This window comes from Purpureocillium takamizusanense, chromosome 1 (genome assembly GCF_022605165.1).
Source record: "Purpureocillium takamizusanense chromosome 1, complete sequence".
Taxonomy (NCBI): Eukaryota; Fungi; Ascomycota; class Sordariomycetes; order Hypocreales; family Ophiocordycipitaceae; genus Purpureocillium; species Purpureocillium takamizusanense.
Genome location: NC_063068.1, coordinates 4,763,004 through 4,785,012, shown reverse-complemented (window position 1 = coordinate 4,785,012; position 22,009 = coordinate 4,763,004). Strand labels below are relative to the sequence as shown.

Below are 22,009 nucleotides of genomic sequence, written 5' to 3'. Positions count from 1 at the left end.
CGGGCTCCGGACAGGGCTCGGTTTCCAAACAATGCCCCAACAAGCTCAACAAAGAGTCTATCTCTAATATATGCTACGATACGGAAGTCCAGAGCCGAGGGTCGCTCCACGGGCCGTCCACCTCTATACCTAGCGGTCCTCCTGTACAATATGCTACTCTGTGTCGCAAATCGACGTCACTCTCACTCATCTCATCACTTACGCAGGTACAGATGCTTACACGGCAAGCACCATCGGTCGGTTCCGCGCCGTGCAAATCGCTGCGTACAGTCTCCATTGACAGCTTGCACCACCCCTGCCTATGATACCAAGTACAGTACGATCCTTGCTGGACCCGTGCTCAAAGCAAAAAACAATGCAAACAGACGTGATGATGGGGGTATCTTTCTTTGTGCGCCGAATGTTGCCCACTGCAAATGCAAAACCGCCTTCACCGTGCCCTCTGCATCTTGCACCCCTGCCTCTTCTGCTCCCCTTCAGATTATACACAGCCTGCCTGTCTGCTCCTCGCGGCTAATCTCGTATGTCAGAATGTCGTGGCTGCGATAGTGAAGCATCAGCCGATACCGGCGGTGCGGGCCTTGCATCCGGCTTCCGCCGCCGTCGCCCGACAAGCCGTCGGCTCCGGCTCCCGGCACCGGCCCCACCGCCATGCCGTGCAGCGGCCGCATCGTCTTCCGGTGCACCTTGTCGTCCGACCTACGCGGCAACACCCACTCCACGCGGAACCCGTGCCGCAGCTCTCCGGTCCGCTGTTGCTGCGGGCGGCACAGCCTTGTCGGCGTGAGGAGCAGCACACGTCCCACTGGCGATGCCACCACCACCAGGGACAGCTCCTGTACGTGCGCCACCATGCTGAGCCTGCTCGTCGCCTGAAACATGTTCCGAGCCGCTCTGGGCAGCACCGACCCTACCGTGAGCGTCTCGGGGCAAAACACGCCCAGCTCGTGCGGCTGCTTTTCGGTCGTCCACGGCCTCACGTCGCGCAGCTCCACTTCCTTCTCGTGAAGCCGCAGAAGGCGGTGTCGCTTGCCAAAGAGCCGCCTGATCTTGTCGGCACCTGCCTTGTTATCGTTCCTCAACGTCACATGCGCCAATAGCGCAGGAAGTCCCCGCTTGTCCGCGGGCGCCGCGCATGCCTTGCCGGTATGTGGAAAGTAGACCATGTCCAGGCCCGAGGCCGGCCGTTCCATCGCAGACTGGCGCTCGGCTTCGAGTCTGCGTCTGACAAACGCCCCCGAGGCGCTGCCATTGCTCATATGATGCGCATGTATCGTCTTATGAAAGCTGGGGAGGAGTATGTTGGCGCCATCGGGCGATCCGAGCAGTGTCATCAATGAAGTCCCCAGGCCAGCGGTGCCGGGCACCGACTCGGGTGCTACATTCTGTGTGCTGAACCACAGGACCTCATCGGGCATATCCCCAAACAGCATCGCCTGAGTCCCGTTAGTCGGCTCGATTGTTAACACAGGGGTGTCGTTGTCGCCGTTTTCGTCCTCGTCTGCGTCTGCGCCTACCTCGTAGACATCGTCAGGGTTTTCCACACCCGAGCTGCTGCTGTTGTCTCCGATACTGTCGTCGTCCACGGTAGCAACGGCGCTTCCTACGTCATCGCCACTGGCCGCGCTCTCCGATTGTTCTGCGATGCTGCTGCTGACGTTGCCGTCGTTGGCACTGGTACTGACGTTGTCCATGGCAGTCACGGCAGCAACGACGCCTCCTGCATCTGAATCGCCACTGGCCTCGCTCTCAGACTCTTCCGAGCTGCTCGGATCTGCCTGTTGTGGTACCAGCGCAGGGTTAAATGGCACGAGGGCTGCTACAGGGGCTGCCATGGGCATCGTGAGAAATGCGGGGGGCATGGGTGGAGGACCGGGTAGCTGGAGCGGAATGAGCGGTACGCATGGGTTATCCGGCACGCGCTCTAGGCATCTCATGATGTTCAAGGCCATCTGCGAAGACTCGCTCGCCTGATGGGCAGAGATGCCAAGGAGCTTCTCAAACGACTTGACAGTGAGGAAGTCGGCGGTGGCCAGCGGTAGAACACCCCAGCCCCTAAGCAAGTAGCAAGGTTAGCGTGTCGTGTGACCTGACCGCGTAAGCCACGGGGGTTTGTTTGTGTTGAACCATACCTGGAGGGGGAGGGCCAAGCGTCAGAGCTCCTGGACGTCATGCAAGGAGAGGGAGCCAGACGCACAGCGGCCTGTTTCGGTTTCCAAATGTGAGCCAACCAGACAGCGCCCTTGATATCTACGGCGCAAATGAGCTCGGCGAAGCCCTTGTTGTCGTCGACAAAGGCAATGTTAGGCATGTTGTCCACCAGTCTGCCGAACCTGACAACAATTCGCCAATTCCGTGCGCGCTGGCGGACATGGGTTTCGATCATGTCACATGGTGTGCCGGCCTTACACTTGGAGCACGTGTCGGCGCCGTCTTTGGCACGTTTCCGGGCGCCAGCGAGGGCGGGTGCAAAGACGGTGACCTCGCACTTGTTAGAGCTGACGGCGATGAGACGAGATTCCTGGTGAACAGCAAGGCCCCAGGCTGACTTTCCAACATTGTCGTGGAAGAAGGGTTTTGGGCAGGTTTTCGTGCCATCCGTCGCCGTCTTGCCGGCCCACGGCCGTCTAGGCTGATCGAGAATGCAGTCTGCAATATCCTTGGCGTAGTAGGCGACAACGTCTCCATCGTCGTAGCTGGCAACGATTATTTCCTCGAGGCCGAGCACGCCAACAATCAGGTGATTAATAGTATGGGGGTTCGCAGTGTCTTGGTAGCCGCCGGTCCGGCTGCCGAGCAAACTCTGAGGCGGCGAAAGCTTGATGCCCGGGTCGCAGGGGATGGTCTGCTTGGGAATGCTCCGGGGCACGTAGACAAAGATTTGGCCCTGGTACGCGACAAAGTAAAGCTGTAACATAGATGTGTCAGCTGGTGAGCACAGACTCGTCAAGACGGGGTGAGAGGCATGACCGGGAGCAGTCCAGACATACATTGTACAGATGGGAAAGAGCAGTCAGGTTGTTTCTGAAGTGCTGCATCGTGGGCACGCGGGCGTACAGGTCTACGTCTGGTGCGTTGGACTCGCTTCCACCGAGCCAGTTGGACGGAAGCAAGGGACCGGACGTTTGCTGCTGCTGACCATCCCGCTCACGAATCACGTCCCTCGCGCCGCGGCCAAACTGGAAGCAAGTCAGCGTCAAGGAAAGCCATGAGGATCGGGCCGAGACAGCAGTGGCGTGAGACGTACGCGTTCGTTTGCTGTCTGTGCATAGCACGTGCCGACCGACACGGCTTCGAAAGGACGGGCGTCATGGACGGCGTCGGTCGGGTTGATGGCTACGTCGTCTGGTGTGTCCATGGCGGCAGAGCGGGGAAAGGCTCGCCACAAGGTGGGCAGATGGGGTTGACATGTATGAAGCAGGTAAGAAGCGGTAAGAAGCGAGGAGGGGAGTGGGCGAGCAGCGGTGGAAGAGGACGGGAATGAGAAGGATGAGAGGATGACGATGGATGCTGGTCTGCCGCTTGGGTGGTACCCAGTATTAATAGATGCTCTTTGGCTACATTAGCCGCGCTCTGCGAGGTGGAAGAAATCGAGGTCGTCGGGTGGCGAGCGGGAGAGGGGCGGGGATGGAGTTGAGTGTATCGCGAATTCAAGGTTGAGTTGGCCTTGATGCGTGCGGGCTGAAAGCTTAGGTTAGGTAGGTTTCATGCGACGTGTGGGAGCCCACGAGCCCACTACCTAGGTAGTACCTGCCTACTACTACAGTAGGTAGGTATAGGTATCCGCTCGGGTCGGGGGGGCAAGGTTGGCCACCAGGTTGGTGCAGCAGCGGCAGCGAGAGCCGACACCGGCGTGAGGTGATGACGGGAGCTGCTGGGAGGGGCTGCTGGCGCCGCCTGGAACACTCCCGGACTGCATTGCCTGGAGACAATTGGATCTCCGAGCCCGTGCATTGAGGTGCAGCAGCCCAGGGCACCTGCAGTGAGGGGCAGCGAGGCGCCCCGAGGAGGGCTGGGCTGCTTCCATACCTACTAGGTAGGTGGCCGCCACTTACCGCGCAGTGACACAAGCGCTACGCAGGTAGCCCAAGCCGTATCGGTAGATACAAGGCAGCCAATGGTGCAGGGCACCTCAGTGCTGTGCTATTGGGAATAAGGTCCGTCCACACCTCCCGTCACCTTCCAGCCCAGGTGAGGTTGCCCTGACCCACCCAGGTTCCTTCACCGCGTTACCCGCGATCCGCGCTCCCGGTATGCGCTAGTGGAGGCCACATGGCGGACAGGCAGTCAAGCCGCCCCTTTTGAGAGGCAATGGCTGAGATATGTATGTCGGGGGTTTTTTTCCCCTTGGGCTGTGGAGAGCATGAATCACATCTTGCGAGCTCTTGTCGCGGGTACCATTCTGAATTCGAATTGAAGCCCTTCTTTTCCACCCAACGTCACGACGCGGCAAGCAGCCACCGATTAGAGGTAGGCAGGGGCCAGGCACTCTTGCCCTGTGTGCGAGGTACCTCGCGGTACTCCCTGCCCGTGTTGCAGAATCCATATGCTTTTGGGTGGGGCGAACTGTTGTTGCTTCTGCGGGTGGCTGCCGGCAGTCACAAACTTGTCCCACTTGTCCCCGGCTTCGCTTACACGTCGACCATGAGACAGACGGACAGACGAACGAATCACCCACCGGCTCTTGGGCATCACATCAAGGGCTCATCCGCTCGCTAATGCACGCACGCACACAATGCTAATTCACGGGCGAACGAATGTATTGGTCGTGAACCAGGCTGGAAAACCCTGCTCCACCATCGTCACCACCATGATCGTCATCACCACCATCATCATCATCACCAACATCAAATTTAGCTTCAAACTCAGTCCGCGGCGCAATCCTACGTCCGTCCGTCGGCTCATCACGCCCTCCTCATGTGCTCCAGCATGTCCTTGAGCCGGTAGTCGAGCACCGGCGTCGCCCAGTCGTCGGCGACGAGCCCGTACGTCTCCGTCGCGTTGCCCGCCGGCTTCCTCGCGTTGAGCGCCCAGTATCCAAAGTCGGCGTCGGCATCGCCCAGGAACCGCCACAGGTGCTGCCAGTAATGGGCGTCGCCGACCGACGGCCGGCCCGGCGCCCCCAGCTCGCCCACCCAGACGGGCGCGACCTGGCTCGACAGCAGGTAACCCCAGTTGCGCTCCATGGCCCTCGCAAACGACGTGTACGTGCGCTGCTGGAAGCGTCCGTCGACGCTCCCCCATCCCGACCACTTGTACACGTGCGCCGAGTACACGAGCCGCTCGCTCACGTCGAGCCGCACCGGCCGCGTCCTCGCCCCCGATACGTCGTTGGCTGACTCGGTGCCCTCGACCACCATCAGCCAGTCCGACCTCATGCCCAGCAGCCGATTCCCGCACCGCTCCGCCGCCGCCGCCCACTTGGCCCACGGCATCGTCCCCCAGAGCCCGCGCACTTCGTTCCGCAGGTCCGCCCCGATGACGAGCCGGTTGTCCACGAAGCGCGCCATGACGTCCTCCCAGTTCTCGATCCACTCGTCTTCGCTCTGCCGCACCCGGCACAGCGGCCCGAGGTGGTCGTTGGCCCACCCCGCGTCGCAGGGATCGGCGCCGCAGCACCACGTAGCGCTCGTGATGTGATTGTTGATGATGACGGCGAGCCCGGCTGAGGTCAGCGCTTCCACCACCGCCTCGAAGACGTCCATGGCCCGCTGTCCCGCCAGGTCCGGGTTCGCCGCCACCAGGTCTGCGTCGATGCGCGGGTTGGCCCGCACCATCTCGTCCGCGTACGGCAGCCGCACGCTGTTGAAGCCCAGCTTCTTAATCGTCTGCGCAATCTCGGCGCGATGCCGCACGTCCAGCCCGCCCGCCACAAACAGCTCGTCGCTGGCCCCGTACCAGTTCACCGATGAGAGCCTGAAGCGTCGGCCCGCGGCGTCCACAATATACCGGCCCTTGGTGCGCAGCGGCAGCTCGTAGTCGGTTATCAGTGTCTGGTTGAGCGGTGCCGGCAGAGGCTGGAGCGCAAAGCGCTGCGACTCGGAGTCGGGAACCCAGGGCGCATCGAACCCTTGTTCTCTCATCCACGTATATGCGGCCAATGTGCCCAGAACCGCGGCCAGCACCATAAGTACCATGCCGCACGGCGACCGCCTCAACCTCGGAGCGCGACGCAGGCACCGCAGCACTGCCCGTAGCGGCCGCCGTCGCTTCTTCTTGAGCCACGCAGGGCCGCCGAACCGGGACTCGAGCTCCCCCGGTGTTGCGATGGCCAATGGCTCTGTCGTCGAAGACAGGGGTAGCTCGTCGTCGGCAAGTATGCTGGCGAAGGGATCGCCATAGTCATGGCTTCTGCTTTGTCCCACGACGGCTGTTGGTCCGTGCCCGTCGCCCACGTGCGACTCGGCAGCGGCGATGAAGGCTCCGGACGACAGCGAGGATTGGCCCATGATGCGCCCTTTCCTCCTTGAGCTCTCGGACTTTGATGTCTTTGCCCCCTCTTGCTATCTGGCGATTTCCCTCGCCCGTCCTCGTCTGATTTGCAGGCAGTCGCGTTGTGAACTTGCTGCCCTGAGCCAGGTTAGTAGGTTGTGGCGCGACTCGGGTACGGGCTACCACCACCGCCAGGTCCGAAGCGGCAAACGGGCACACGACACCAACAGCCTGTGCGGTCAGTCGAGCGTCGTCGTCCGCAAAAAAGAGAGTATGTTTGCAGAGCCTCGACGTCGTCGAGCGGGGGTGTCGTATAATCTGTATTGGCCCAGCGCATGGGCGCGAACAACCGCCCGTCGACTTTCAGTGTTTCAGATGCAGATGCCGGTTGTTCCGTGTCTCTGCGACAGTGGCGGCGTCGCGACACAGCAACGTGCAATGACAGCAGGCCTCACAGCGAACGAGCCACCTAGGACTCGAGGCGGGCAGCAGGCGGCCGTGTTCTCGCATAAATATATAATGTCGTGGGGCAAATGGGCGTACTTGGCGGCCAGCGTCGCAGTCTGCATCCGATTGCCCGAGGCAGACCAATGCAACGTGTCGTCGACGGGCACAATCGTGGCAAGAAGCAGCGACTGGAATTCCAATACGGATGCCTGGGGGAAAGACGATGACGCCCTTCTTCTGGTGCGCCCGTTCCCCTCGCGCAGGCAGCGAGCTGCGGCGACTTTTTAAATGGCCCATGCCGCCTCGTTCGCGGGCACACTCCGACGGTGCCGAGCATCGCCATCCCTTCTAGGAATAAAGGGGAAAAAAGGAAGGGAACGCCCCCTCTCTCGCTGGAGGTGCATGTGTGTGTGTGTGTGTGTGCGTGCGCGTGTGTGTCTGCTTTACGACGCCCCAGCCCCAGCACTGCACGCCTGGCTCGGGGCGCTCGGCAGCTAGTAAATGGCACGGACCACCACAGCGGCGCGAGGCAACTTTCATGGATGCAGTGGGCAGCAGGGCCTGCCGAGTCACACACTACGTAGCGCCACGCGACGCCGCTGCCGCAGCCGCCGCCCGCTTCTACAGCACTACCTACGAGAACACAAAGCCCACAACGTTGGCTGGGCATGGCCATGTTGGGCCGTGTGACTGTCCGCCATCATGTTCGACGGCAAAATGGTCCCATCCTTTCTTTCTCCCCACTCTGGACTCTGGAGGAGCGGGTAGCCGTGGCGCTCGCCCGTCCGTCCGTCCGCTCATCCGGCCGGCCGGCGGGCCGCCTGGTCGGTCCCCCGTGCATTCCCACCCCACCCCACCTCCATTGCCCTCTCATCAGGCTGCCTGCTGCGGCGCATATTCGACAACCTTTTGGTACGTGCATGCAGTATACAAGGTACATATATGCCCTTTCGAGACGCGCGTCCGGTTCCTGCATTGTTTAGGGGCACGGCGACCCACAAGGTTTTTTTATCCCCTTTGTTCTCGGACAAAGAGACCCTCGTTTCTTGCCCTGGCGTCCTCCCGCTCCTCCCCAAGGAATATTCAAACCTAACAGCTACGGCGGCACGATGTCACGACCTGGGCAAGTGGCTCGCGCCGATATTTATCGTCTTCTTTACCGTCCATAGCGGGAGGCCCCTTTCGCAGCATCCGGCGCCACCTCTCTTTGACGGGGAGCGCGGCATTGACACCAGCCATGGAGGGCAGCACCGTAGCCGCCTTACTTCCCCACATCCTCGCCATTGTTTCTCGTAGATCTTGTTTTGTCATGTCTGTTGATTTGACGCGACACGCAGCGTGTCTCTCTCTCTCTATCTCTTGAACAACTAGAAACACTTCATGGTCGCGGTCGTGTCACCTTTGACCGGCCTTGCTCATCTGCACTTTGTACACGCACACACGGCATACACACGCATACATACACATGGGCTTAGTCCGCCCACCCATCCATCGAATTCTCCAAGGGAGTTTGAAAAAAAAAACACCGTAAACGACCGTGACGCCGCGCTGTCCATGAAATTCGCAATTCGACATCGCACTGTGGCAAGTTACTGCCTCCATGCGTCTCCCAGCGAGCGGGGTATATATGGAGCCGGCGTGGTGTCATTGACCACAAACCGGCTTGTCGTGACAGCCTGCTGCTCCGTTTCGAGGCAAGGGGGGCCGGGTCGATGCGGTTTGTTGTGGCCGCCCGGGGACGATCACGCTGAGTATTCGACGTTTTGGTCGTCCATGCACCTCCCCGTCTAGTGCCCGCCTTCCATGTCCGAGCAGCGTCTGCACAAGTTTCGTCCGCCAACGCAAAAGGCCCTTCTAGATCCGATTCATGCCCAACGGGTTCATGTCCTCGTACCCGTCGGGCCGCGCAAAGCTTTGTTTCGGGTCCCAGGCCGGGGCTTGCGCCTGCGGCGGCCGCGGGCTTGAGTAGGACCTCGCGGGGGCGTGATATCGTGCCGTCTGCCCAAAGTAGTCCGGAGTTCGTCGCCCCGAGGTTGGCGATTTCACTGGAGAAAGTGGTGTTACCACAGCGCTGGAATCTCTTGAGAGCATCTCGTACGAACGTGTATCTTTCTTGACCTCATACCGGGCGTCGACCGACACAAACTCTTTCTTGTTGCGGTTTGTGAGTGATGGAATGAGCTCGAACCAGCCGGTAACCATCGACCACCGGCCGAGGAGGAAGACAAGCCAGATTCCGTTCAGCTGTCCTTTAGTCAGCGCTGCACCTTTTGCAACCACCTACGGGCGAGGGGACTAGAATCACTTACCGCGAGCAGGAGCAGAACGGCCACAACGGTCGCCTCGTTTACCACCAACGCCTTGGCCTCCTCCAAGCACTGGTGCTTGTCCCCCGATGCCCCGATGAGACACAAGACCCAATCCTTGGCGACGCGCGGATCCGACGTGACCGACTGGACAATGTTGTCCTGGAAGACGAAGACGACCGAGAAGAAGATGACGTCGGCGATAATGATGAGGACAATGGCGAGGCCGCGCCACTGCAGGGCGATGACGCGTTTCACTCGGCGGTAGGCCTGGCGCGGAGACATGGTTCGCACGCTGTTGGTATAGGCAGGCAAGCTCGAGCCCTCGGTCGAGGCTGAATTGTCCGACAAGGAGGCCAGATAGACCTTGGTGCAGTAGCCGAACGTGGCAAAGGTGAGAATCACGGTCGCTCCGGCAAAGATGAGAAGAGGAATCCAGAGATCTGCCAGGCTGTTCTTGTGGTTGATGTGGCAGGTCGCTCCAAATCGGAACGAGACACCGCTGAAGACGAGAGCCAGGATGATTCCGAGAATGGGAACGCCCCAGCCTGCCGCTTGCGCAAAGAACATAAAGTTGCGACCGACGAGAACTTGCCAGCAAATCTGGAGATGAAGGGAGAGGGACCGAAGAAACGCCCACATGACGCCGCACCATCCTCCCAGAAGAAGAAACGTCCCCGACGCACCACACACCTTGCTGGTGCGCATGCTGTGTGGGGTGATCTTGTCGTAGCACTGATCCGGCTGGGCCGCGAGCGGGATCACGAAACCAAGCTTTGTTTGACGTCAGTCAGCTCCTGGCCAGATCCTCGCCGGCATAAGGGACGGGCGAGACGTACATTCATCAGCAGCACTCCAAAGGTGAAACAAACGCTCAGGTAGTGGCGGTTCGTCTTGTCGACGGGAAGAACCGCCCACGAGGCAAGCAAGAGAACGCAACATATCGCGCTCACGGCTGCCACCCAGTTGGCAACGACCGTCATTGTGTTGAAGCTGTCCGGATAGACCCAGTCCGCCATTGGGCACGGGAGACAACATTTTGTGTCGGGAGGGATGATTTGGCAGAGCCGCCCATCCACATCTACATGGTATCAGTATCACGCTGAGTCTCTTCCCCCAATTGGGAGCGGCGGCCGGGCAACTCACAGCCTCCATCGGCACTGAAGAGCTTCGAGTCCCAGAAAGGGGGCGGACATAAGTTGACCCCAGTGAGGTTGACCATCTTGGCCGGCTGTATTCGATTGGGGTTGGGATATCAAAGGAGAAGGTATCGTGCTGTCAGATAGTCGCGTGTCGTCTTGGATGCTGGCGGCGAAGAGCCAAGAATAGCACGGTGGATTAAGGAGAGTTGGTAGCTGAGTTGCAAAAGTCGAAATCAGGCAAAGGGCGTCGAGTCCGGTCTGGTTGGGGCGTCGCTTATACGTCGATGTGAACAGTTCCGAGGACCAGGACTCGTATCAGATCTGTTGGATTCCCATTTCCAGTGGAGCACTGTTGCAACGCGTGTCGAGGCGAACGGCGGGATAGGACGAGGCGGAGAGATCGAGAGGAGTTAGCATGTCATGGCGAGGTCAACCATGGCCGAGTTGAATATAAGAAAACTATGCGTCTGGGAGGCGGCCAGGTACGGAGTCGCAGAGGATCTGGGTAACACAAAGGAAGGCTTGCATGCACAATTAGGATATGGTAGCGGCGGAAACGGCTCAACAACCCAGGAGGCAAGCACCGGAGGGTGGGCGAGCGGGCCATAAAGTACTCGTGGTAGTAGTCGACAGAGTAGGCACGGCGACGGGAGAGTTAGCAGACACAACGAGCGAGGCGTGTACCATGAGGGTGGGCGGACCCTCTCTCCCCCCCCTGTCGACCATGATCACCTCTCTCGGGTCTTGCAAGGACGAGGCGCGGGATGGCTGGCTCTGTTGAGTCAAGTGCTGGTAGCACTCCATCGAGCCAGCAGGAGGACTAACAAGGCAGCGCCAGGGTCGGTCGCGGGATCTGGGCGATGTGTGTGGATGGCAAGAAGGTCTGCTCTGCATCAGGAGGGCCACAACGGCGGGCGGCGAGGACAGGGGAGGGACGGACTCCGGGACCACCACCACCACCACCACCACCAGTTGAGGTACATCCCCCCGTAATGCCTAGCACGGCGTGGGCATGGCGTGGCGTGGTGGGCAGTCGTCGTCGACGGGGCCCGCCGCAGGGACCGCGCGTGTCCTGTGTCGCTAGTACGTACTTCGTAGCCATGCCCAGCTTCCTGGATGCGTCTGCCAGTCGACGCGGTGCAGGGCCTCCACAGTGGATATTTTCACTTGGCTCCGCGCTAGGGGCCACCAGTGAGTGCTGCCATCCAGGCACACGGCTTCGCGACAGGCAGGCGGGCCCAAGAGGGTGTCGTGCCCGCCGCGTCTGATGAGGGGCCCCTGGCCCCCCCCCCCCCCCCCCCCCCCCCCCCGAAAAACCCCCCTGGCGTGGCCTGGGACTCGCTCGACAGGAGGGGTCATGACCCAGCGAGACGGCCCGGGGGCGGAGGGTCTGTGAAGACGAGGAGGGGGGTGTGGGTTTGCGGCTGCGGTTGCGGCTGCGGACTCTCGGCCGGGGGAGACAACGAACAACAACCCAAGATGAGGAAGCGGCGTCGACCTGCGCGGGGCGCGACCCGCCGCCGCCTGGTTGGAGAAGACATTGATCGCTGAAAAGGATATGGCTGGCTGGTGACGACGACTCGCATTCGCGTCCGGACGAGAGAAGGGGCGATGCCAGTGAACTCGACGTTATACATTACTCGTACTGCCCATTTTGAGAGAGGGTTTGGCCGTGCCTCCCTCCTATCGCCGTTGCCATCATGGGCCAGCCGGTCAGGGGACCAACCGTGGCAGACGCATGCCGACATGGACGAGGACCCAGGGCGACACAGTCGGAGCCGTGGTGTGGCGGCTCCGAACAGAGGCTTGCGCATTCGCCACGACGCGCGACTCGGCGCTGCTCTGCTATTCCATGCTTCGCGCATCGCGCGTTGGGAGCTGGGCAAAGAGAAAAACCCGACGTGGTGGCGACCAGGTCAGCTCGTGGCGAGCCAGGACCGCGGCCGGGGGGGAGGGGGCGCGACGTTGCCGTGCCTTGTGGGCCAGCGGAGGAGGGTGAAGGTGAGGGTCAGGGTGAGAGGGTGGTGGCATGGGTGGGTGTGAAGAAGCGGGGCGGGACGGGCAGGCCCTGGGACGGAGCCAGGCACCGGAGTCGGGTGTACGAAGTACTGTTGGCTGGCTGGCTGGTTGGTGCGGCGAGCAGTCAAACAAACGAACAATTGAAGGCAACGGACCAACTCGATTGATGATGATGATGATGATGATGATGACGATGATGATGCGGTGCTCCTTCTATAACTGCGACTTCCGCCTCGTCGATGACCCGGCGGGAGTCGACATTTACATTTCGACGCAGGAAGCTGCAACGGGAGCACCTTCCACTTGGAACCGCCAGAGCCACCAAAGGCCAAGCCACCTACTTACTACGTTATAACACCCAGGAGTTCAAGGACTTTTTCTTTGTTACGCATGCACGTCTGCAAGCAAGGTCATGGCCGTCCGCCCTCACATGCGCCGTCCGAGTCCCTTGCAAATCGCTGCCCTCGCATTCGCACACAACAAGGTGCGGAGACGACGTCGTGCAAGGTTCTGCAAGGGCCTGACACGCGACTTTTGCCGACGAATGCGCAGACAGACGAGGGGCGCCGCCGACGGGCTCTTCTGTCTGTTGCTCCCATGCATATACTGCACAGTATACCATGCCATGCTCCCTCCCTCTCTCTGCCTGCGCTTCATGCGCCCCGGGTTGCGCTGCAGCTGAGGTGCATCTCCAGCTGCGCACGCATGCGACGCGCGCGCGGGACGCAGCGGGACGGTGTAGAGCAGCGTCAAGCAAGGCGTACATGTATGTGCGTGCGCGACCTGGAGAGTTAGTTGCCTTGACTCTTGGCCGCTGCGCCCCAGTTGGCCGGGTCGCTGGTCTCGTCAATCGACGACGACGATGACCATTGACATCGCTTCCAGCGACTACGGGGCACGGAGCTTACGAGTGCTACTAACGTATCGGGTTTCTAGACTTCCTACTCCGTACTCCGTACGCCCTCTCGACTCCGGTCGTCCAGTGGCGGTTCATGCCGGCAGAATACAGGGATGTGGTGCTCGCGGTCCCACGTCCGGACCTGAGGGCCTGTTGGTCGCCGCTCCCTGCAGCTCGCGCCATCGCTCCGCAGCCGTCCACCAATCCATGACAGACTATGGCCATCCCAGTGCCGCTCATTGCGCCGCTCAGCGTCCATGCCATCTTGTGCGTTCTGAATGGCTTGTCCTGGCGGACCGCGCGTTGGCCGCTCCAACATTCAGTCGTTGACATGGTATCAATGCTCACGCCAATTGCTTCACCATGACTTTGACTTGCCCGCTGTGCGTGTCCGTGTCCGTGTCCGTGTCCGTGGCAGCCAAGGAGGAAACAAGACGAGAAAAAAAAGACCCGACGAACAGCGGTCGCAATCTATCCCAACGCCCTCTTCTCAATCAAGGCAGGGCAGACGAGCCGCGGCGGGCCGACACGAACCCATCTTGCTTGGATGCAAGTGGCCGCGGACATCCCGGCGCATAATAATGCTGCCTCGCCCTTCAGCGCAATAGCTGGTCTTGGCCAACCCCGTCTCGCCCAGCGGCCCTCTAGCCTCCGCCCCTACCCTGGCAACGAGATGCGCATCCCTATTGCAAGTGCTCGACAGCACTGCACGTCGTCAGGTAGTCCTGGCTTTCGATGTGGAAACCTTCTGGAGGCTTGGTCGATCATTGGCTTCCGTTGACCATAACCGTGCTCGCCTAACAAGGTGTTAAAAAAAAACACATCGACCATCGACACTTAAGCTTCACGCCTATGTATCAGGTCAGTCAACAGGTGCCCGTCCGCGCGCGAACGTCCGCGTGCCGTTGATGAAAGCCACCCAGCCATGTCAACCAGCGGCAGCACACACGGGCCCGTTGGATATTCCAGGGCCCGTCCGGCCGCCGATCGCTCATTTTAAAATTGGCCGACCCGTCATCGTGTAACAAGTCAACATAGAATGCGGACATGATAGCGCGCGGAGCAGCATGTGTATTCCTCCAAGTCGACCTCCATCGTGGCGTGTTCGCTCATCAGTGCGAAAGCCAGCCAAATTTTGGTGGCAATGGCCCGTATGCTGCGGCCGCATGATCAGCCTGAAGACGGCCGAGAAGCGCAACAGCCAACCGCCTCCCGCGAGATGGCGCATGCGCGGCGATCGAGCGTGGAAGTGCTGTGCCACCGCAGGTCTCCCGTGCAAGGCTGAAATGGCTGGCAGATGGACAGTCGACGCGGCGTCCGAGACAAATGGTCACGGGAGCCGAGCCAGCGTGGTGGCTTGCTGCGACCACAACAGCGTGGCTCGATCTGGCCAACGCCTCTCGAGATGTCGTGAGCTTGTGATCCCTGCCTTGCCTTGTCAACCCCTGTCTCTCGATGCAAAGGGCCCCGGCCTGTTGTACTCTGGGGAACCAACCCAGGCTGCCGGTTGGTGATTCCCTCGATCTGACCGTGGCGATCAACCCAGCTGGAACATTGTCGTTTGTCACGGCGCTTTGCTCACCACTGAGAGTAGGCAAACGCCATTGCGAGGTGATGAATGGCCGCCGCAGAAGACCAGGCTCGTCAACATCGAGTCACGTCACCGTGCAAAGGAAGGACTGGCCTCGAGGAATTGGCCAGTCATCTGGCAATGTAGGCGCCGCCATGGTGCTTGCGTGTGAGCGGCGGGACCTGTCAGAGTGTGAGAAAGTGGCCGCGCCCTATGACTGGCCCGTCTGTGCGTGGTGCCTCCTTCCACAGGAACCCCTGCACTGCTCACTGCTCTTGCTGTTGCCCTTGCCCTGGCTCCTGCTCCTTCGCGGTTGGCAGTTACCTTGTCCGCTGCGGCTGTCAGTCTCCGCAGCCGGGGCTGCTCTTGCCTCTGAGGAAAGTGCCATTGAAGAGCACGAAGTACTCAGGTACGTACTTGGCCATGGGTACTACCTAGGTACCTTATGGTAAAGAGGTAGGAACCTTGTAATGACAGACTCTGCACACTCACCTAGAGTACAGGTAAGGTCCAGGCATGCAATGCACTTCGGCGCGCCTCTTGCGAGAAACACGCACACCCTCAATGGGGGAACACATGCCATCCATACGGCCTCGCTCGTGTCGTTGGACCTTGCTACGCCACCGTCGAGCATCAAGCACCCATGTCGGCCGGCAGTCGACGTCGACACCCACAGAACCCTCCGCTCAACGGCACCGTTCCCCTCTACCATCGGGCTCTTCGCTGCGAGGCATCCCGAGACTAACTGCTGCCATGTCGCCGTCCGAAATCCAGCTACCACTTCATACGCGGGGAAATCACTTGACATGCTTTCTCGACGGTAAACGGATGGGTGCCTGCATCTGCACGCCGCCAACCCCGAGCTCGACGCAAACGGGACGCATTTCGCGGGGTCTGCACAGGATCGACAATGAGACATCCGGGGCGAACCGCTTTTGAAACTAGCCCCCGAACCAAGGTCAACCGTCAACCAGTGGCGCTCGTCAGCCCCTCTTGGGCCTCGGAGCTCATACTGGTTATAGAACCGCACACATGACAAGGGGCTGCTTCATGCCAACTCGCACCAAACGCCCTTGGGGTTTCCAAATGCCTCAGCTGCGCGCTCTTGGCATGACACCTGTCACGGATCAGGAAGCGATGGATGCCACGGCCAGATGGCGAGCATTTGCTGTCCGGGCGTGACTGAATGGGTTGGTTCAATGGGCTGACCTGCGAGTCCCGGAAATCAGGAGATGGGTTGACGGCAGCACGTGCGCTGGGGGATGCTTACATCCTCGGTGCGCCCAATGTTCCTTGCATGCACCAGGAACCAGGGGCTCCCAGCCACGCACGCCAAATGTGGCAGTCTGGAGATGGATCGAAGACTCTTCCAAGTAACGAACCCAACAACACTATCAAGTCGTGCAAATTGCCTCAACGGCAAGTGGGGGAGCCTACCAAGCGAGGTCGTTTTCAGCAGTTCGTAGCCTACTCGGCAGGCCCCAGTCCCGCTTCGCACCGCACCTTTTCTAGACGGCTGGGTCAGGTGAATTGTACCACTTCTGTCGATTTCGAACAGGATGGAACACGCCACAGCTGCATGCAATTTAGTGGCAAGACGCTTCGGCGGACGCCAGACCGCGCCCAAGATGCTGCGTCGACAACCAAGTCGGTTACTCTGCCCTTCTCAACCTTCACACCCATCGCAAACGCTGGTGCGCCTCATTTGATCCCGCCCCCTCAAGAGCCCATATTCTACTGCCGACGGCGTGCCTCCTGCCGCTGACGATATGGTGTCTCCAGACTATCGAAAGTGGCCCGCACACCCATCTTAACAAAACCACGGCACGGGATGTGTTCTACATCAACCCTGGCGCTCCTGAAGGACGCCAACAGTCCAGACCCGCTCACGGATGCTTGATGTCTACGAGAGATTTAGCATGTGAGCCTCGAGTGCGGCTTTGCTGGCGACTTTTCCCTAACCTTCTGGCGCGTTGTTACCCATGAGCAAAGAAACTGGGTAAATCTGGCCGGAGCTGTCAACAAGCGCTGGCATTATCAAAACTTTGTTCGTTAAGGAGGGGTCGCAATGCAGTTTATCTCGTCACACTTCTTTTGGATGACCAGCGCCACTCCGACTTGGCCGTTTCAGCCTTCAACACTGCCTCTGCCGAAAGGCAGTCGACATTCTCCTAGTCGACAGTAGTCGAATATCCGTGTTGCGGTCTATACAGTGCTGTTTGGGGCATGTTTCACCTCTTGATACTACCGTGATGACCCGCGTCGGGCCGCAAAGCTGCATGACAGCGCCCGGCATGGAAGGCTGGACGGGTCACCCAGAGCATCGGATACCGGCCTGAAGTGGAATTTCCTTGCTGCGCAGGAATATCGCATGTCCACTTTGGCGTTGTCGAATCTGCTGCATCTGTTGCGCTTTTTAAAAGTGAAGGGGAGGTTCACACCGAAGGCATCCATCCGGCACGAAATGACGCTTGAATGCTCAGCGAATTGCATTGACTTTTGTCGGCGGCACTTTCTGAGACTTCTCGCCAGCCATAGCCCAAGCAACTGGGCATAAACGGTGTGCGACTTCGCGGTGTAACAAGGCATTGACGTGCAGCATCAAGCCCGGCCTTGCGAGTTACTTCAGCCGCAAGAATGGCCGGAAACGCGCCGAATGCAATGCCAAAGAGAAGGGGGGGGGCATGGCACCGAAAGCCCTGGTCAAACCCTAGCACATACTTAGTACGTTCGTGCCTCGCAGCTCGCGTGCGTCGCAGCCACGGGGCTTGGGCCGTTGGAACGTTGGGGCCGCCGCCACTGGCGACACTATGGCAAGCTTAATACTAGGGTCTAACCAACATTAGTGGCTCATACTGGACGAACGAACACCGCGCCAACGTAGCAGATGATTCTATCAACGGCGACGCGCGCAGCCTCATGACTCCCTTTAATATTGCCGGTGAAAACAATCTACGTACGATTTTCTTCTTTCCTACAGCGTTGCCTACCAAGTACTGTTGGCGCGTCAAACCTTGAGAGGCGTCCGTCCACCCTACCTGGCCGCCAGAAACGCCATGCACTGGGTACCGTTTCGGTTAAGGCGCCAGACGCGGCTTGCTCAAAAACACTTTCTGACTTCGTGAAAATGGACACGGCTCACGGGATCGCAGGGCTTGGGGCTAACCATGGCGGTGAGGCCTTCTTCCCTTGCCAGCATCCTGAAGCTTACAAAATCCGGCCATGCGATGCAGACTGAAGCAACTTTAAGCCGTTTTCTTCTTCTGGAGCCAATGCATAAAGAGAGCAGTGCTTGCGACGAGACGCAAGTGTTCGGCACACCATCGACGTGAGTACAGGACTCGGCTAGCAAGACGTGTAGTTTCAGCGTGATATTCACCTACTACACCAGCACCACGTCTGGGCACCAAATCGCGCTTGTGGGCATCGGCAGCATGGGCGCCGACCTTGGCCACGCCCAGCTCGAGAACGACATAGCCATCACAATCTGGAACAGGACAATGGACCTCCCACGCGTCAAGGGGTCTGGTCGACGCCGGCGCCGCGCTGGCAGCTGATGTTTACACCGCACTCGCCCATAAAATTGACGTGGTCGTCATCTGTCGCCTCGACTGTGACAACATGTACTTCGTTACATGGCGCTGGGCTCCTCTGCCTACAACCTCAAGGAAGAGACTACCATCAACCTCACGACCCGTGCGCCCCAACAGGGCTGAGATGCCGACGTCTGAGTCAAAGACTAGGGGGGCTACGCTCTAACTACTTTGACGGCGGCATCATGGGCATGCCAGAGATGGTTGCTACGCCGACATGGCCATCATCACGTGTAGCGAGGAAAGCGAGGCAAGCTTCACCGGCCACCGCATCCCGGAGCTACTGGGACTTTTGGTCGCGTCGTGGGCGAGGGCAAAGATCCAGGGACCGCATCGATGGTGGACCTAGCCGCGCTGTCGGCCTTGTATATGGCCTGTCCGCCGGGGCAATTGTCGGCATGGCTCTCCTCACACGTCAGCGCCAGGCGGGGTAGAAAGCGGGCGAGGCTCCGCAGGTGACGCCAGGGGTGAACAAGGCAATGATTCCGCTGGTGGGCTCGCTGGTACCGTAGGTACCTAGGTCAGACGTCAGAGATCATCGACGAGACAAGCTGGAAAGATTGCATAGGTAACCCACTGAAGATGCAGCCGACGGCGCTGGGGAAGGTGTCGATGGCGGCGCGCTGGCGGGATTGGCTGCCAACATGCAAGAGGGGACAGACAAACGCGGCGGAGGCATCCCCATTGCTGGCAGGTACTTCGTACTTGTTCAGGTGAGACTGCCCTGAGGTCGGGACGCTGGCAGTTAGTCAGTTGCTTCGGGCGTGCGATGAACCGGGACGTCTGTGCGCGAGGCCAGACACGGATGTCGTCGCGTCTCGCAATGTCTTCGACCACGGCACAAAGTTCACAACTAAGCTCGTTCGAGTTCTGCAAGTGCAAAGCACGGGTTACCTGAGCTCCACCGCCTTGGCCGATTCGACAGCGTTGTTCCGTTTCGACTTGTTCGAGGTCGATCACCCAGGTTGTGTGCGGATTTGGCAAATTCCAAATCGGTGGGCCCGCGACTCTACCGCAGTTGCGTAGAAGATCGTCTCGAGTGGGGGATTGGAGCGGGGACCGGCCTTGATGAATCAAAGAGACTTGACTCGTCTTCGCGCCTTCGAGGGATCATGATTCCAACATGGCCGCAAGTCTCGAGGTAGAACCGCCGCGCTGCCACGACTTGGACAGCGGGGACGGCAAAGAAGAGGGCAACAGCCGCACTCCCAAAACGTTGCGTCTTGCCGCGACAAAGAGTGCGCATGACATTAGGAGCAATTGGGTTTGCTGCCGCGCCATGGGGCAAAACTGTCTTGCCTGCTCATCCTGCATGGTCGCTGCGGGCCTGGCATGCCATGCCTGGGTAGGGGGAGGAAGGCGGCTAGGAGCACGTTTGAAGCCCTTCGTCCATGGCCGTTGAAAGCGACACCTTCCTTGGTGGATGCGGTAAGGGATCGTCCACCTGCCCCGAAAGGGGCACACGGACGGGGTTCCGCCGCCGGGGGTCTTCTGGAAGACGTCGCGTCGCCTTCAGTGCGGGCTCGATTCCCGCGAGGGGGTGCGCGCGCGTCATGCGCTGCGAGACAAAGGGAGCGGAGGCGATCCTGTCCCGGTGGCCGTCGCCCCCATTGGCCCAAGGACTTGTTCGTGTGCGTGACGTTGTGCGAGGTTTGCCCCAAGACTTTCCTCGCAAACTGTCGCGCAGACAAGCGACGGCTACATGCACCTCCCATGGGCCGTCCATCAAGTTAGGCCCTCCCCTGTCCGTCAACCATGGAAAGGGGAAGCCGCCGCACTAACAGCAAGCTCCACTCCCGCCACCCACGATGCTGGGCCTGAACGCCCTACGCGTGCAGGGGGTGCATCGCATGGCCTTGGCTGCCCTGTCTGCCGTCCAGGGCTTGAGGCCGCGACCGGGCTGTGTAAAGGAAGAAAGCGTGGCCCCCAAGTGACCGATTGATGTAAGTTGATTAACAGACCAAGGGTCGAGATCGATCACGGTGTATAGTCTGAGACTCCGTCCCCCGTGTTGCTTGGCTTCTTATCGGCCTCTGCGCGTGCCGCCGTGACTGATGGGCCCAGAATGTCGTCGCACGACAGGGCAAAGATCGGGCCTTCTGCATCTTGTCGCCCACCCCCTGTGCCGTCCTCGTCACCGGCTGGTCCTTGTCACCCTCATCCAGGTCCTGTTGGCCGTCATCCCCCCCGCCAGCCACCGGCAAAAGGTTGCGGACGCCGTTGCCGTCCCCGCAGTCCGGGTCGGGTCAGACATAACGCACCAAAGTTGACCGAGACAGTGAGCACGCTGCCGCCGATCCTGATTTTTCCCTCGGCGGTGTTGCTGAGCCGGTGGGCGTTCAGCTCCGTCGGCCCCGAGCCCTGCAGCCTCGTGCGTACTTCGTATGTACATAGAGTGATATAAAGACAATCTCTGTTGTCGGTGCTGGGTTGCATCCCGCAAAGATAGACATCACCGGCGCGCTGCGGCTGAAGTCGATAATTTGGGGCTCTTTTGGCAATTTGGCTCCCTTCCGGTGCTAACAAGGGGGCGTGTTGAACCAAAACATGACGAGACGATGCTGCAAGCCTCTCCCGACTCCACTCGTTTGTCTGCTGTGGGGCAGCCGGAGTGGTTTAATGCTTCGTTGGGCAATCTTCTCCGAGACCTGGGCCAGGCGTCATGATGCTTCGCGCCCGAAGCTACCGCAGCCTGTCCGTGGCAGTGGCTGGCCGCTGCCACCGGGTAAGCTTTCTGCTAGCACTTTATCAGGCCTCGCCTCTTTGCTCTCGGGCTGTTTCCTGAGCCCTGCAAGATACATACTATGTTAAGTGTGACGGCAAAGCCATCGCCAGTGGCCTTCCAGCTCCAGACAGAGGTTTGGCCTCTCTGTCCGGAAGCTGCCGTTCCGGTGCAAGAGAGGAACTTTCACAACGCGTGCGTGCAATGCAGGTGCAGGAGTCGGCAGTGACGTTTCCCAGGTACAAAGTTTCGCCATGCGGAGAGGGGCCGCAGTGCCGAAACACGCCCGTGCTGTGAGGAGTGGCCCCTGGCCGGGATATGCTGGCCTTGTTGAGTGATCTCTCATGCGTTTTCGACACGGGCCCAGCCTAGGCCGGTGCATGCTCAATATTTGAGTTTGCCTTTGTATGGAGTAGGCTGTCTGTCTTTCGCATGGCCCGTTGTCTTGCGCCGCGTCTGTGCGGCCTGAGACCGGAACGGGGCGAGGCGGCTTATGATCTGAACTTGGTTGCGGAGCGCTATCAGATGGTGAGATCCATGCGGCGGGGGCGTTTCTCGTCATCGACGTTGTGAAGATTTTCGATGCAGTATGCAACACGGTAAGTACCCCTGTTGCCGTTTCGTTGTCCCGTGTCGATGTTGACAAATGGCGAGATGGTCCATGGGTATGCTCACAGATGTGTTGCACCGGGTGTGACTTCGTATGAGTCCACATCATCAGGCAGGGCTGTTGAAGGTTGTGTTGTTGACGCGACCCGCCGATCCCGCCTCGGGCGTTCCGTGGTTCTTCGGGGTGTCTGTGTTACCGAGGGTTAGAGCACGCCGATGACGGCAGGGGCCACAGTGTGTTGTATTCCGACCTTGAGTTGCTATGACCTGG

General features: G+C 59.9%; 5 protein-coding genes across 5 annotated transcripts; 1 reads left to right on the top strand and 4 right to left on the bottom strand.

Moving 5' to 3' along the window:
• Nucleotides 1-246: 246 nt before the first annotated feature.
• JDV02_001470 (uncharacterized protein) lies at nt 247-3,844 on the bottom strand. Its single transcript, XM_047982406.1, has 4 exons — nt 3,248-3,844; nt 2,991-3,179; nt 2,133-2,908; nt 247-2,055 (listed from the first exon to the last, which is right to left on the bottom strand). Exons 1-4 carry the CDS (start codon nt 3,356-3,358, stop codon nt 477-479), a joined length of 2,655 nt encoding a protein of 884 aa, XP_047838370.1. The 5' UTR covers nt 3,359-3,844; the 3' UTR covers nt 247-476.
• A 942-nt stretch (nt 3,845-4,786) lies between these two features.
• Nucleotides 4,787-7,310, bottom strand: JDV02_001469 (Cellulase). The gene has a single exon (XM_047982405.1). It carries the CDS (start codon nt 6,447-6,449, stop codon nt 4,905-4,907), a length of 1,545 nt encoding a protein of 514 aa, XP_047838369.1. The 5' UTR covers nt 6,450-7,310; the 3' UTR covers nt 4,787-4,904.
• An 861-nt stretch (nt 7,311-8,171) lies between these two features.
• JDV02_001468 (uncharacterized protein) lies at nt 8,172-11,273 on the bottom strand. Its single transcript, XM_047982404.1, has 6 exons — nt 11,268-11,273; nt 10,332-11,210; nt 10,025-10,266; nt 9,189-9,959; nt 8,982-9,123; nt 8,172-8,924 (listed from the first exon to the last, which is right to left on the bottom strand). The coding sequence occupies exons 2-6, from the start codon at nt 10,405-10,407 to the stop codon at nt 8,734-8,736; spliced, it is 1,422 nt and encodes a 473-aa protein (XP_047838368.1). The 5' UTR covers nt 10,408-11,210; nt 11,268-11,273; the 3' UTR covers nt 8,172-8,733.
• Nucleotides 11,274-14,356: 3,083 nt separating this feature from the next.
• JDV02_001467 (uncharacterized protein) lies at nt 14,357-14,895 on the bottom strand (the record flags this gene model as incomplete). Its single annotated transcript, XM_047982403.1, has 3 exons — nt 14,357-14,669; nt 14,740-14,768; nt 14,827-14,895. 3 exons carry the CDS (start codon nt 14,893-14,895, stop codon nt 14,357-14,359), a joined length of 411 nt encoding a protein of 136 aa, XP_047838367.1.
• A 3,086-nt stretch (nt 14,896-17,981) lies between these two features.
• JDV02_001466 (uncharacterized protein) lies at nt 17,982-18,371 on the top strand (the record flags this gene model as incomplete). Its single annotated transcript, XM_047982402.1, has 2 exons — nt 17,982-18,142; nt 18,206-18,371. The coding sequence occupies 2 exons, from the start codon at nt 17,982-17,984 to the stop codon at nt 18,369-18,371; spliced, it is 327 nt and encodes a 108-aa protein (XP_047838366.1).
• Between the last annotated feature and the right edge of the window lie 3,638 nt (nt 18,372-22,009).